This window comes from Lactuca sativa, chromosome 2 (assembly GCF_002870075.4).
Source record: "Lactuca sativa cultivar Salinas chromosome 2, Lsat_Salinas_v11, whole genome shotgun sequence".
Classification (NCBI taxonomy): Eukaryota; Viridiplantae; Streptophyta; class Magnoliopsida; order Asterales; family Asteraceae; genus Lactuca; species Lactuca sativa.
The window spans coordinates 43,751,087-43,768,107 of NC_056624.2; the positions used below are offsets into that span (position 1 = coordinate 43,751,087).

The following is a 17,021-nucleotide window of genomic DNA, read 5'->3' on the forward strand; positions in this document are numbered from 1 at the left end:
AGGGTAGTAGTCCTCGTAGGACTTTTGGAGATCGACTGTCATAGTGGCCATCATGATGCATGCCACCTTGGTGGCATCCCTTTCGTGTGCCCTAAAGTTAGCAATCTCTTGAGGAGTAGCAATTGTCTCATCAATCTCCTTAAGCTCCTTATCGAGGACATATTCTTTGTCCTCGTAGCGGGTAATCATTCTGATGTTTCTGATCCATTCATTAAAGTTGGATCCATCAAAAGTGACTTTCCTACACAAGTTCATAAGAGAAAAGGAGCCATTAGGATAAGAGCCAGAAGAAGTAGTGTTTGCAGACATCTGAAAAGAAGGAAAGTTTAGTTTAGAAATAGAGATAGTCCTTAATAAAACACCCAAATGTAATATTAAGGGTAGGACCCAATCACAATATATTATACTTAGAAGAGGTATGCCGTAATCTAAGTAATAACATATTTGAAAGGTAGGTGAATGACGATTCACCAATTTCCACCAAAGTCGAAATATTAAAAATATTTAATTTGGTTCTTAGAAACTCCTAGATTCTTTTGAGATTCAATGAACTTTTCAAAGGCATGTTTCAATCTTGAGTGTGCCTTCCAAGTTTTGTGACTGGGATGCCGAGGATCACAAAACGAGGTGTAAAGTAACCATTCAAATTACTTGGTACCCTTAATGTAATACCCCTCAATCGATGTGTCGGTTAACCACACACGCTCCATCGATACTATGATAAATATTAAGTCACCCTTTACCGACCTTGTAAAGTCCAATTTAGTGTGCCAGTTAACCACACACGCACCATTAATGACTTAGACAAAGGGTAAAGTGTAATTTCATGGATTAGCACCTTATTCACATTCTTCCTAAAGTAACTAAGATTGGGAATTTAATAAAACATTTAGTTACTTTATAATATTCATCATACTTTTAATGAGAATTTAGAAGTCCTTGTCTTACCCGTTCGGCTAACGACCCTCCACCAGTCAAGCAAGTGGTGGGTGAGAGTGGACACCCATTAAGTTGCCATTTTATAGGCAACAACCTTATACCCACCTTATAGACCGGCTTCGTGAATGAGGCGCTGTAGCGATAAGACGACTTTAATCTTATACATATATATATATATATATATATATATATATATATATATATATATATATATATATATATATATATATATATATTATTAACTTATAATATTATAAGTATAAGGGTTGAATTTTAAATTTTAAAATTCTAAGGGTTGGAACTAAAGTTTTAATGAAGACTTTACTTGTTCGAAAACTTGAGGGCAAGTTTTGTAAACTTTCAAAACTTTTCATTTCTTGTAACTTATGAGCTTATTAGGGTATTAAAAATGAAGACTCTTCATTTTATAACCCATGTGTTCTTTTAATGGTTTTTAAACAAAAAAGGGACTTTTGGTTTTCCATAACTTGAGGACAAGTTATGGACTCCATTAAAACACATAATGATCATGAATTAATCTACCACAGAGGTTACAAATAATTCCTATGATCATCTAAACATCATAAGATCAAGAACATGAATATGAACACTTTCATGAATCAAAAATTACATTTAAAACTTTGTAATTTTGATAAATTGTTGTTGTAAATGGATTAGCAAAGACATTACACCATCTAAAACAGGTTTTCAAGTACCAAAACAGTTTAGGGTAATGTTTCTAGTCCATTTCCAGCAACTAAAGTCTAAAATCTGCATTCTGAGGCTCCTACTCGCCGAGTTCATGAACCTACTTGATGATTAGGTTGAAGATTCACATGAACTCGACGAGTCCCCCCATGGACTCGGCGAGTTCATCAGTCAGATTGCAAAATTATCGACTTTTTTCAACTATTTAGGACAAATAACAAACAAGCCTAGGCTCTGATACCACTGTTGGGTTTTGAGCATTCTAACACTTCCTAGGTGTACATGCAACCCTAATAACCTTGGATCTATGTCTGTCTAATTATCATGCAAAGTTGATTTCCAAGGCTATGATCCTATCTAGCATACATGGGGGAACAATTTTAACTTGAATAATAGATAGAACTACATACCTTGTTGTTGTAAGTGTTCCTTGAAACCTTGTGAGCCTAGCACCTCAAGTGTGATGCCTCAAATGCTTCACACAACACCAAATGAAAAGTATAAACTTGAGAGAATACTCTAACACACTCAAAATCAGCCAAGCCCTCTTGTTTCTCTTGTCTAGCCGATTTTGGGGAGAGACATGGTCCTTATATAGTGTGTTGCATTAGGTAAAACGCTAATGTAGCATGACTCTTCATTTCTCAATCCATGGGTTAACTCCATGGAGCATCCATGGAACATCCTATGGGTGGAACCCAACTTGATAATCCATGGAGCCTTTTAGCCCACTATATAAGATATGGAAGATTTACACAATCTACCCATATATTTAATTAGTTATTCTTTTGATCACTTAATTAATTCTAAATTAATTCTTGATCAAAACTAATTAAATAATATTATTAATATATTAGAACTTATAATATATTAATAAACCATATGTGTTATTTCTCTCATTTAGTTTATCCAATTGCATGGTGCCATGCAACCCAAATGGACCATGCCGGGTCGGGTCAAGTATTTACCAGAAATAGTTATGGACTTAGACACCTTATCCAGCAGATAGATGAGAATGGTAAATAGAAATAGTTGATTTTAATTAAGTAGTAAGTGAGTACTACTTGTTGCAAAGAATACGATGACAGTAAATGAAATTTATGATTAAGTAGAATTATTTAGGGATAGTGAATATGTTCCTATCCTTATTATGTGAGATTTTTCTGTGTTATGAACTTCTCACAAAGAAATGTTGGTCGATTGTGAGGCACAAGGAAAAATGTTAATAATCAAAGGATGTTTAACATGAGATGTAGAAATTTGATGGTAAGTGATAACTCATAACCATTTTGTATTGAAAATGGTCATCTTTGTTGATAAAGATATATGTGTATTGTAGTGTAAATGTATAGGGCATTTATGCTAAGAAAATAATAGTAAATGGTGATAGTATAAAGTAAAAGAACGCATTTTTATGCAGCATCATTTTCCAATGCAAATTGATAACTAAAATGCAAATTTGAATCTTGATGCGAATTTCTAAGTTTCCAACACAACATTACAACGTTTTAATTGCAGCGACGACGATTGGTTTCATTTTGACAACTAATATTCCATTTTTGATTAAATATTATGTTGTCATGGTTAAAAACATATAATTACATTGATGTTTTTATTAAAAAGAAATAAAATATGGTACACAAACAGGTGTTGTAATATCTTAGAGTAATGTGGTTGCTCCATACAAGAAGTGTATGCTAGGGAATTGAGGCAAAATATTTAAAAGAACATATGACACGGTAAAGACTTTAATATATGATTATGTGTTTACACCCGCCACCATCACCCACCATCCACCAACACCACCACGATCACCCACCACCACCAACCATCATTACCGATCACCACCACTCATCATCAACACCCACTACCATCAAGCCCACCCATCACCCACCATAACCACCACCCGCCACCACCTACGACCACCCAATCAACACCACCACCCCCACCCACCTCCATCACCATCACTACCACTTGCCACCACTACCACCAACACCACCACCACCCACCAACACCACCCATCACCACCACCTCCACCCTTCGCCAACCAAAACCACCACCTGCCACCACAATCACCACCCACCACCTACCACACGCTACTACAACCTATCTCCACCACCCGTCTGCACCACCCATTGCCACCATCCGCCACCGCCACCAACCATCACCCACAACCCACCACCACCACCACCCATCATCACCACCCACCAAAACCACTATATACTGCCATTACTACCACCTGTCACCACCACCCTACCACTAACTACCGCCACGCCCATCGTCACCACCACCCACCACCCACGAAAACCACCACCCACTACCTGTAACCACCACCCGACACTATAATTACCACCTACCACCATCACCTCCCACCACTTACCACCGCCAGCCACCACTACCACCAAACATCGCTACACTCTACCACCACCCCCACCATTCACCATCATCACTCACCACTCGTTACTATCACCCCCACCTAACGTTCACCAAAAATATCACCCACCAACATTACAATGACACTATCGCTAACCACCACCCACCAATACCACCATCACCACCCGCCACTTACCACCACAAACCATCATTACCAGCCATCTCCACCACCACCAAACATCACCACACGTGATCACCACTCATCATCACTACACACCACTACTCACCCAGCAACACCACTAAAACCCACCAACCCACGTATCACCCCACCACCCTTCACCTCCACCACCACCACCACCCACCACCCACAACCACCACCCCACCACCACACACAACAAACACAAACCAACTATCACCTAGCACCCCATCACCACCATGCCCTAACTCCACCACCACCCACCACACACTATCATGCATCTCCGCTGCACAACCACCACCCACTATCTACAACCACCAACACTATATGTGATTAAATGCATATAATGACATAAATCATGTGTGATTATATGTATTTAATCACATAAATCATACGTGATTAAATAAATATAATCACACGTGATTATATGTGTCTAATCACATATGATTTATATAAATAATATTAGTTTTCATGTTTTCCATTAAAAAAAATTTCTCATGTATTTAAATATATATGATCATATGCAGTTAATAACATATGACTAATGGGAATAAAGATGTGTTTTCGCATTTTTATCCCAATGGTTGTATCTAATCACATATGGTTTTATATAGACAAGATTCGTTTTTGTTCATATAAATGATATGTGATTAGATATTTTTAATCACAAATGATTGAAGTTGACTAAGAACAATTATTGAATCGAGAATGCGATAATGAATCTTTTCCTTATAAATTAATTGTGATTCAATAGTTGTTCCCATGTATTTAAATAAATATAATTACATAAATCATATGTGATTATATGTATTTAATCATATAAATCGTATGTGATTATATGTATCTAATGACATATATATATATATATATATATATATATATATATATATATATATATATATATATATATATATATATATATATATATATATATAATCACATATGATTTATAAGGACAACATTCGCTTTCGCATTCTCGATTGAATACTTGTTCTCATATATTTAATCACATGTGATTATATGTATTTACTTACTTTTTATTATATGTATTTAATCATACATGATTTATGTGCACAAGATTTGATTTTGTTCACAATTCAATAGTTGTTGTAACGCCTGTGTTTCCGGGCTTGCCATTTTTTAGCAATGTAATAGTCTAGGTTAACCTTTGTAACCCCTTTTGAAATAATAAGATTTTATTATTTGAGTATTATGTGTTTTGTGCTTAATTGCTTAATTATGTGGTTGGATTAATTAAGAATAAAAATAAGCATCGAAATTTAAGTGTAAAATAAACTTGATATCTTTGGTTAATGTTGTAGTAGTTGAAATGAGGTTTCCGAATATATATAGAACGCCCAAATCTGACTTCGTATGAGGAAGTTATGATTTATCGAAGTTTCGACTTAGCGGTATGCAGCCTGAAATACTCGATTTGAGATCGAGCGGTTATTAGCCGAAGCAATCTAAATGAGGATCGAAGCTCTCGTTGTTGGTATCGAAGCGATAAAAAGTTAGGCGGGAACGGACGTCAAACGAAGAAGTTATGAATTTATAACGAAGTTTTTCTGTCCCGGCCTATTAAAAATAAATAATCAACATAAAATTAAAATTAGCCGACGGAGTCTAAACAAAAGTTGTAGAGCATAGTCTCACCTTCGCGTGGATATAAAGAACGTCCAAAACGGAGTTCGTATGAAGGAGATATGAATTTCCGAAGTTTATAAAATAATTTGTATTTAAATTTAATCTTTAATTCGGATGATTATCTGAAGGAGTCACCGATCTGATCCGAAGTACGCCCCGCGTACTCGTGTACGCCCCGCATACACCGAGGAATGTCGACACTCGCACTCGAGCACTTCGGATACGTAAGCGATGACGTTTCGGAGTAGTACACCCCACGTATTGCTGTACGCCCCGCGTACTCCGAGGCTCCATCCTCCTATAAATAGGATGCGAGGGCAGCCGAGTTCTTTTGCACTTTTCTCTCTTCTCTCTCCTGTTTTGCCTCGATTTGCATGCCAGAAGTACCCCGAAGCCCCGGTATTATTCTCGAGCCTTGAAGCAAGTCCCGAGATCCCGAAGATCTCGAGAAGTGCGATTCCCGAGCCAAAGCTCTGCCCGCGAGAAGTTCGATTATTTTGAAGATCTTCCAGATCTGCTGAGGATTACTACTTCTGCAAGTCGTAGTGCTGTCCGATCATCTTCTGATCATGTGAGTGTATACTAATTTTCACAAACATAATAATAATACAAGTACGGTTTGAGTGTATTAAGTATATTACTGTTTATACGAGTGAGTGAGTAGTTACCTTCTTCTATCGCATAATTATGAAGTATTTTATACGGAATACGTATTATGTGTATAATTTTGTGGTTATGTGTGTGAATGTGTATTCACTTTCTTCTATCTCATAGATATGATTTATTCTCTATGAAATACGTGTTATGTGTGTGTGTGCCTCATCTGTTATGTGGAATATGTATTGATTAAAGCATGCTATACAGGTTTTTAAACTATGCATAAAAATGTATATTTTTATCTACTAATATGTTGGGGAGAACATGGGTAGATAGTTGGTGTGTAATAAACAGATGAGAGGCCTCGTTGTTGTTTGATTTAGTCATCTAGCGGAATTTAGATGACGACCACGGACTTTTGTAGACAGTCTGGTGGAACGCTAGCAGGCTCATAATCTGTAGGTGTTAATGAACTTGGGTGTTCATTCGCTGTATTCCATCCCCCTCATGGTTGCCTTATTTAACTTATATTGCTGAGGAACCCCCGAAGCATGTGTAGTCGCCCCGATGAAATATTCTTAGACTAGGTCCCTTATGTTAGTTGTCTTAGGGACATAAAGTGAGAATAACGGGAATGGGTAATTGGGTTATTGTTGGTTGGTGGAACTTAAATTTAATTATTTATTGTGGGTTGAAAACCCTATATGCTCACCAGGCTCCCAAGCCTGACCCACTCAGTTTTATTTGTATTCCAGGAAGTGGCGCGAGGGCATAAGATGGATGAGCCATCCAGTTGTTTTGTTTGCAAGTCTGTATATGTATATATTTGTTTAATGACTTGAAATGTTATCGTTTATGCTCATTGGTCTGTATCGGAACATGACACCCCGAGTTTTGATTATATAATACATTTCTTTTATGAAATGCTTTGGTAAACATTGTTTTATCATGTTTTGTTTTAGGGAACAAATTCCGTAACTCTTTCAAATCAAAAGGATTTACTCTGAAATTATTTTAAAAGCATAAATGAAAATTGGTCTTTTCTGGACGAGATTTTTGGGATGTCACAGTTGGTATCAGAGCATTAGTTTAAGCGAACTAGGAATTTGTAGGATTTCTAGACTTAAACTTGGAATGCTAAGTGAAGTTTAGAGATGTGTGTCTGTTATGTTTTAGACACGAGCACTAGTTTATTTTAGGAAAGTTGCCTAAAATGCTTTATGTGCTAAATGTTATATGTTTCCATATATTATATTATTTGTTCGGATCTATGGTCTGTTGCCGACCGGATCTAGAAACTTTATGTGTGTAGGATTCTAAGAGTGCGTCTACGATATTAGAACTAGCATGTAAACGTTTCGGAGTGATAAGGATGATTTGAATATCTATCGTGATTGAGGATCTAATTTCACCTTATTCGGTGTGTAGATCAAAATAGTGAGAACAAGAAGTGGAGTTGGAAATGCTGACGAAAACAGGAATCAACCACCAGTGATTGAATGAATACCTGTCGTAGCAGCAGCACCTGAGCCAATAACCATGGCTGGTGTGCAATTGATGATTCAGACGATGCTGGATCGTCAGATGGATGAAACTAGATGGTTGCTTCAACAGAACCGTGAAGAACTGTCAATTCGTGTGGAAGAGCCTGAATTAAATGAAGGGCACTCGGAAGGTGGAAACTTCAGTGGGTCTGTTGGTCAAGCCAACCCACCGATAGTTAGGCAAGACAACCATGATGGAAGGAATGATGGAATGGGATGCAAGTACAAGGACTTTCTAACTTGCAAACCATCGACCTTCAATGGAAAGGAGGATCCGATTGGAGTTATGGATTGGATCTCAGACATGGAATTGGCCTTCATGACTTGTGGCTGCAGAGGCAAGTTGCAGACTATCTATGCAGTGCGTCAATTCCGAGGTGGAGCCATTCGTTGGTGGAACACTCTAGGGAAGATGTTGAGCCCTAATGAGCCACTGCAATTGTGATGGGCAGAGTTCTTGGTGCAGTTCAAGCACAAGTTCTGCTCGGCTCAAAATTTATTGGAATTGGAGAACAAGTTTCTGACATTGATGAAAGGCAGCATGTCAGTTGATGAATACACCAATAACTTCACTGATAAGATGGAGTTTGCCTTGCGTATCATCCCAGACGAGTTGACAAAGGTGGAACGGTATGCGAAGGGACTCCCATGGGTGTACGAGGTGCCAGTACATCAGGCACATACTCTAGAGGCAGCTATCTGGGCTGCCAAGTCTGTTGAGAACATGATTAAAGGGAGAACCACCGACAAGGTTGAGGTTGGTGAGAAAAGAAAGTTTGAGGGAACATCTGGTTCCGGTAAGAAAGACAAATTTTCGAAATCTAATTCGAAAAAGTTTGGTGGAGGAAAAGGAGACGAAGCAAAGTGGTGTGATAAGTCTAAGAAAAAGCACTTTGGAAAATGTAGTGAGGACGTAACCTGCTACAAGTGCGGAAAAATTGGGCATTTTGCCAATGAGTGTCCGAACAACAAAAGGATGTGTTTTGGTTGCAATGAAGAGGGGCATATTTTGAAAGACTGTCCGAAGAAGAAGGAGGCAGCAAAGCCCAACATTCCACCAAAGCCGAAGGCGAGAGCCTTCCAGATGACACTCGAAGCTGCGAAAGATGAAGCTGATGTCGCTTCAGGTACCTTTCTTGTAAATGAATTACCTGCTCAAATTTTGTTTGATTCTGGAGCCAACTACTCCTTTATTTCGCATGAGTTTGGTAGAAATCTAGCTTTGCCTGTTGATAGACTAGATAATGCTTTATTAGTCGAAGTAGCTAGTGGCAAGTTTGTACCTGTTAGCCATCGTATGAAAGACATCTTCATCGACCTTAATGGGAATAAGTTTCACGAGGAATTATTGCCTATCAAACTTAATGGTTTCGACATCGTGTTGGGAATGGATTGGCTTAGCGCCAATGATGCCGAAATTTTGTGCAAGAAGAAGATAGTTAAAGTAAACCCGCCTGGGAAAAATTCGTTTATGGTGTATGGGGACAAACGCAGAGTGAATTCTGGAATCATTTCCCTAATGAAAGCCAGAAAGTGTTTGACCAAGGGATGTACATCATATTTAGCATTCGTGATCGATGCTAAGAAGGAAAAGAAGGTGATGCAGAGCATTCCAGTGGTGTGTGATTATCCGGAAGTATTTCCCGAAGATCTTCCTGGATTACCACCTGATAGACAAGTGGAGTTCAAAATAGACTTGTTACCAGGAACCACGCCAATAGCAAAAACACCTTACCGATTAGCACCGACAGAAATGAAGGAGCTAATGATGCAACTTCAGGAGTTATTGGACAAAGGTTTCATTAGACCTAGTTCATCGCCCTGGGGAGCTCCGGTGTTATTCATGAAGAAGAAAGATGGAAGTATGAGAATGTGCATCGATTACAGAGAGCTGAACAAGGCAACAATAAAGAATAGATATCCGTTGCCGAGGATTGATGACCTATTTGATCAATTGCAAGGTTTGAGCTATTTGTCGAAGATCGATCTAAGGTCAGGATATCACCAGCTAAAAGTAAGAGAGCAAGATATCGAGAAGACTGCATTCAGAACCAGATATGGACACTACGAGTTCTTGGTTATGTCTTTTGGACTAACCAATGCTCCGGCAGCATTCATGGATTTGATGAATAGGGTTTGTAATCCTTTCCTTGATAAATCCGTGATAGTGTTCATAGACGACATTCTGATTTACTCGAAAAGCCAAGAGGAGCATGGCAGACACTTGCGAGAAGTGTTAGAAGTCTTGAAGAAGGAGAAGCTGTATGCTAAGTTCTCCAAATGTGATTTTTGGATTCGTGAAGTCCAATTCTTGGGTCACGTGGTCAACCAAGAAGGGATAATGGTTGATCCAGCAAAGATTGAAGCTGTGATGAAGTGGGAACAACCGAAAAGTCCCATAGAGATTCGAAGCTTTTTAGGATTAGCCGGATATTACCGCAGGTTTATCCAAGGTTTTTCTTCGATCGCTACTCCATTGACAGCTTTGACCCACAAAGGAGCTACTTATGCTTGGAGTGATAAGCATAAAGAAGAATTTGAGAAGCTAAAGAAAAAGCTATGCGAGGCACCGATACTTTCTCTACCCGATGGAGTTGAAGACTTTGCTGTTTATAGCGATGCGTCTGGGGTTGGATTGGGTTGTGTTTTGACCCAAAGAGAAAAGGTGATAGCATATGCGTCTCGACAGCTGAAAGAGCATGAAAAGAATTACCCGACTCATGATTTGGAGTTGGCAGCGGTAGTTTTCGCTCTGAAAATATGGAGGCATTACCTCTATGGCACGAAGTGCAAACTTTTTACTGATCATAAGAGTCTCCAATATCTCTTTAATAAAAAAGAATTGAATATGAGGCAACGACGCTGGCTGGAATTACTTAAAGACTACGACTGCGAGATACTTTACCACCCCGGTAAAGCTAATGTTGTTGCTGATGCTCTCAGTGGGAAAGTCAATCTTGAAAGGAAAAGGCCAAGAGCGTTGAGAATTGAAGTTGTCTCGACCATTGTGGAAAGTACAAAGAAAGCTCAAGAGGAAGCATCTGAGAAAAATGACCGAAAGGAGGAACGTTTGGGTAAAACGTTGGTGTTTGGTACAAACGGTCATGGACTGAAGGTATTCCAAGATCGTATTTGGTTACCTAAGTCAGGAGGAATCAGAGATCTTCTGATGGAAGAAGCTCACAAGACCATGTACTCGATTCATCCCGGTAGCACTAAAATGTATAGGGACCTGAAACCCTAATACTGGTGGCCGCAGATGAAGCTTGATGTTGCAAAGTATGTGGCCGAGTGTGTGACTTGTGCGAGAGTCAAGACACAACATCAGAAACCGTACGGGAGTTTAGAACCATTGCCTGTGCCTATGGGTAAGTGGGAAGACATTGCTATGGATTTTGTCACTAAACTGCCCAGAACAAAGAATGGTCACGACATGATTTGGGGGGTCGTTGATCGATTCACTAAGAGTGTGCATTTCATAGCAGCCAAGGAGAAATGGTCTATGGAAAAGCTTGTGAAGTCTTACGTGAAGGAAATTGTGAGGCTTCATGGTGTTCCGTTAACGATTGTATCGGATCGTGATAGCCATTTCACCTCAAGGTTTTGGAAAAGTCTACAAGAGGAAATGGGTACCAAGTTATGTCTAAGTACAGCTTACCACCCACAGACTGATGGTCAGAGTGAAAGAACAATACAAACACTTGAAGATATGCTGATAGCATGTACCTTGGAATTCCTAGGTAATTGGGATGAACATTTACCATTGGTAGAATTTTCCTATAATAATAGTTTTCACTCGAGCATTAAGATGGCACCTTATCAAGCTTTGTATGGACAGAAGTGTCATACGCCGTCTTGTTGGCTTGAGGTTGGGGAAAAGCAGTTTATGGGACCGGAGATGGTTCATCAAACTACTGAAAAGTTGAAGATTCGGTTTTGCTTAAAGTCTCGCCGTGGAAGGGACTTATAAGATTTAGTAAAAGGGGAAAGTTGAGTCCAAGGTTTATTGGACCGTTTAAAGTTCTTCAGAGGGTTGGGAACCAAGCTTACAAGATCGAATTACCCGAAGAACTGAATGGAATTCACAACACTTTTCATGTGTGTTATTTGAGGAAGTTCACGGGAGAAGTTCCCGATATAATTCCAATTTCTGAATTGAGAATTGGTGAGAACAAAAGGTTGATTGAAGAACCAGAGGCAATTGTTGACCGAAAGACTAGGAAGTTGCTACGCAAAATGGTTGGGTTAGTGCTTGTCCGATGGAAACACACGAATGGGCCGAATCTCACCTGGGAGACGGAGAGTGACATGTTGAGTCGCTATCCGCATTTGTTTGTTGAAGTGTGATTCCGGGGACAGAATCATTCTAAGGTGGAGAAAATTGTAACGCCTGTGTTTCCGGGCTTGCCATTTTTTAGCAATGTAATAGTCTAGGTTAACCTTTGTAACCCGTTTTGAAATAATAAGATTTTATTATTTGAGTATTATGTGTTTTGTGCTTAATTGCTTAATTATGTGGCTGGATTAATTAAGAATAAAAGTAAGCGTCGAAATTTAAGTGTAAAATATATTTGATATCTTTGATTAATGTTGTAGTAGTTGAAACGAGGTTTCCGAATATATATAGAACGCCCAAATCTGACTTCGTATGAGGAAGTTATGATTTATTGAAGTTTCGGCTTAGCGGTATGCAGCTTGAAATACTCGATTTGAGATCAAGCGGTTTTTAGCCGAAGCAATCTGAACGAGGATCGAAGGTCTCGTTGTTGGTATCGAAGCGATAAAAAGTTAGGTGGGAACGGACGTCAAACGAAAAAGTTATGAATTTATAACGAATTTTTTCTGTCCCGACCTATTAAAAATAAATAATAAAAATAAATTTAAAATTAGCCGATGGAGTCTAAACAAAAGTTGTAGAGCGTAGTCTCACATTCGCGTGGATATAAAGAACGTCAAAAACGGAGTTCGTATGAAGGAGATATGAATTTCCGAAGTTTATTAAATAATTTGTATTTAAATTTAATCTTTAATTCGGATGATTATCCGAAGGAGTCACCGATCTGATCCAAAGTACGCCCCGCGTACACCGAGGAATGTCGACACTCGCACTCGAGCACTTCGGATACGTAAGCGATGACGTTTCGGAGAAGTACGCCCCGCGTACTGCTGTACGCCCCGCGTACTCCGAGGCTCCAGCCTCCTATAAATAGGATGCGAGGGCAGCCGAGTTCTTTTGCTCTTTTCTCTTTTCTCTCTCCCGTTTTGCCTCAATTTCCGTGCCAGAAGTACCCCGAAGCCCCGGTATTATTCTCATGCCCTGAAGCAAGTCCCGAGATCCTGAAGATCCCGAGAAGTGCGGTTCCCGAGCCGAAGCTCTGCCCGCGAGAAGTTCGATTTTTGTGAAGGTCTTCTAGATCTGCTGAGAATTACTACTTCTGCAAGTCGTAGTGCTGTCCGATCATCTTCTGATCATGTGAGTGTATACTAGATTTCACAAACACGATAATAATACAAGTACGGTTTGAGTGTATTAAGTATATTGCTGTTTATACGAGTGAGTGAGTAGTTACCTTCTTCTATCGCATAATTATGAAGTATTTTATACGGAATACGTATTATGTGTATAATTTTGTGGTTATGTGTGTGAATGTGTATTCACTTTCTTCTATCTCATAGATATGATTTATTCTCTATGAAATACGTGTTATGTGTGTGTGTGCCTCATCTGTTATGTGGAATATGTATTGATTAAAGCATGCTATACATGTTTTAAACTATGTATAAAAATGTATATTTTTATCTACTAATATGTTGGGTAGAACATGGGTAGATAGTTGGTGTGTAATAAACAGATGAGAGGCCTCGTTGTTGTTTGATTTAGTCATCTAGCGGAATTTAGATGACGACCACGGACTTTTCTAGACAGTCCAGTGGAACGCTAGCAGGCTCATAATCTGTAGGTGTTAATGAACTTGGGTGTTCATTCGCTGTATTCCATCCCCCTCATGGTTGCCTTTTTTGACTTATATTGCTGAGGAACCCCCGAAGCATGTGTAGTCGCCCCGATGAAATATTCTTAGACTAGGTCCCTTATGTTAGTTGTCTTAGGGACATAAAGTGAGAATAACGGGAATGTGTAATTGGGTTATTGTTGGTTGGTGGAACTTAAATTTAATTATTTATTGTGGGTTGAAAACCCTATATGCTCACCAAGCTCCCAAGCCTGACCCACTCAGTTTTATTTGTATTCCAGGAAGTGGCGCGAGGGCATAAGATGGATGAGCCATCAAGTTGTTTTGTTTGCAAGTCTGTATATGTATATATTTGTTCAATGACTTGAAATGTTATCGTTTATGCTCATTGGTCTGTATCGAAACATGACACTCCTAGTTTTGATTATATAATACATTTCTTTTATGAAATGCTTTGGTAAACATTGTTTTATCATGTTTTGTTTTTGGGAACAAATTCCGCAACTCTTTCAAATCAAAAGGATTTACTCTGAAATTATTTTAAAAGCATAAATGAAAATCGGTCTTTTCTGGACGAGATTTTGGGGATGTCACAGTTGTCTTTGTCCATATTTGAAAACGAATCTTATCCATATATAGTCATTTTAATTTCAAAATAAATTAGTATGCATTTCGACTATACTAACAAGAGTTACTATTTATTTTTGTCATTGAAAGGTTCCGTTAAAGTTTCTTATTTAGATATTTTTATTATTATAGAAGAAGAATACGGTGTAGGTATGTACTTTTCACTATTTAATAACCCTTTTTGAGTATTTCATTAGTAGTGTCAGCTACAATTATTCCCAGTCATTACTATTTTTCCTTTCAAACTTTAATATACTAATAACTTCATCTTTTGAGGATATTTAAATGAACAATCTCAAAATATAATAATAATAAAGTTACTAATATATAGTAACCCAACATAAAGAAAATCAATTATATTCATTTCTAACTAGCCCATGCAACTTATTAGGAGTCTGCAAAAGCACATAATTCAATAATACACATGCGACCCTTGATTAAAGCCTCAAATAACTTGAATTTATCTTTATGACCCACTAACGCCATACACCACAATAAATATTGGCCATAGGATTCAATCCATTTTACATCATTAACGTGTATTGCATGTTTTTGTAGTTTCTTTCACATCGTGACCCATAAAAGCTTAAACCATTTCATAGCCTTTAACATTGTCATCACAAATCATGATTCAATTTCATGATACGATTTATGTATCAAAAGATGGTTAAAAGGAGCAAACCAAATCACCACCAAATGGCGACATTGGGAGATCTGATAGCGGCAACGTTGGCCGATGAAACATAGACTAGTAACCATCTTCTTCTTTGGATCAGGTGAAACTAGATCTGTCGGGCGGAAAGACAGATCGAAAATCTTTACATCAGATCGGAGAGGTAGAAACAAAAAGAAGCAGCACCATATCGATTTGTTGTTTTTGGTTGTGGTAGACGACAACATCGTCCAATGGTTGCAACAACGTTATAGTCGCTCCGATGATGTTACAGTGAATGTGGTAAAGAAGCAGATCCGAAGAGAGTGAAGAGACAGTCGTCCAGTGGTTGAAGCAACATTATAGTCGCTCAGACAACGTTATAGTGGTTCGAACAGCGGTTCGGCGAACATGACGATGGTCCAGATTTACCTTCTATATAAGAGAGATATGTAGAGTGAGAAAGAGAGTTTGGAAAAAATGTGATTTTTTTGACAATTGTTCTTGAAAATATATTCTTATTTGAACATATATATATATATATATATATATATATATATATATATATATATATATATATATATATATATATATATATATATATATATATATATATATATATCCAATTTCACCCATCACTAATTAAAGACTAAACTGAAAAATTGTTCCTTTGTGGATAGGGTCCAAAAAGTTTTCAGTATTCATGGAAGGGATGGAAGAGCCAAAATCAAGAAATTTTAGTGGTTTGGTCCTTAGAACACTTGAAATGACTGTCTTACCTTATTAATTTATTTTTTGAATTTTCTTCATATTACTATTAATACATTACTAATTAAAAATAAAAAATTAAAGAATCGGTTGAATCCCCGTTGGTGCCCCTTTCTCTCTCTCTCTCTCTCTCTCTCTCTCTCTCTCCTCTCCATCTCTCTTTGTGTATGTGTGTGTGTGTGTGTATATATATATATATATATATATATATATATATATATATATATATATATATATATATATATGTATGTATATCATATGCTCACAACCCATGAAAGAACCACACATCTCATATCCAAAATCGGTATGTTCATCAATGTTCTCCACAAAAGAATATGTTGCTCTTCATATGTTCTTCAGCTCGAATCCTAGAAATTCATTATCATCTTCTTCGAACCCCATTTGAATTATGTATATGAAATAAAAAGATCCACTCCATCATCTTAACCCAAATTAATCAGACTCAATAATACCACATCGGATAGAGATATATCCTTCCATCTTTGAAATCCAAAAATTCATCACATGCATTACAACCAAGATATCCTTTTTTTCAAAAACAATCTCTATCAAAAAGAAGAAAACACAAACATCTAGCCATCAAGCAATGTATTTTTTCTCCAAATCGAACATGAAATCCTTGAAATCGGAACTTGAAAACCTATTTAATTCACATTCAAAGATATCCATGTTAATCATTTGTGTGTCCATCCACCAACATCTACGTTTACAAGTTTCTCTTCGGAGTTGCAGAAAAAAAAAGATACACATGTGTTTGTGTATTTACCGTATATTATCGGTCTTATCGATGAAATGACTAACGAAAGAAATGCAATTCTAAAAACACTCATGAAAGACTGCAAATGTTTTCTTTTTTGTTATCATTAAGTATATTTCATTTTCAAACATAAGAAGTTCATGTGTAACATCCTGAGATTTGGCAGGTATTTTTGAATCCTCTCTTTTATTGTTATTTTGTCATTTGCTGTCCCTGGGGT

The 17,021-nt window shown here is 37.7% G+C and overlaps 1 protein-coding gene across 1 annotated transcript; it reads left to right on the forward strand.

The window, feature by feature from the left end:
- Positions 1–4,160: 4,160 nt before the first annotated feature.
- LOC111903649 (uncharacterized) lies at positions 4,161–4,553 on the forward strand. The gene has a single exon (XM_023899402.1). The coding sequence runs from the start codon at positions 4,161–4,163 to the stop codon at positions 4,551–4,553; it is 393 nt and encodes a 130-aa protein (XP_023755170.1).
- The last annotated feature ends 12,468 nt before the right edge of the window (positions 4,554–17,021 follow it).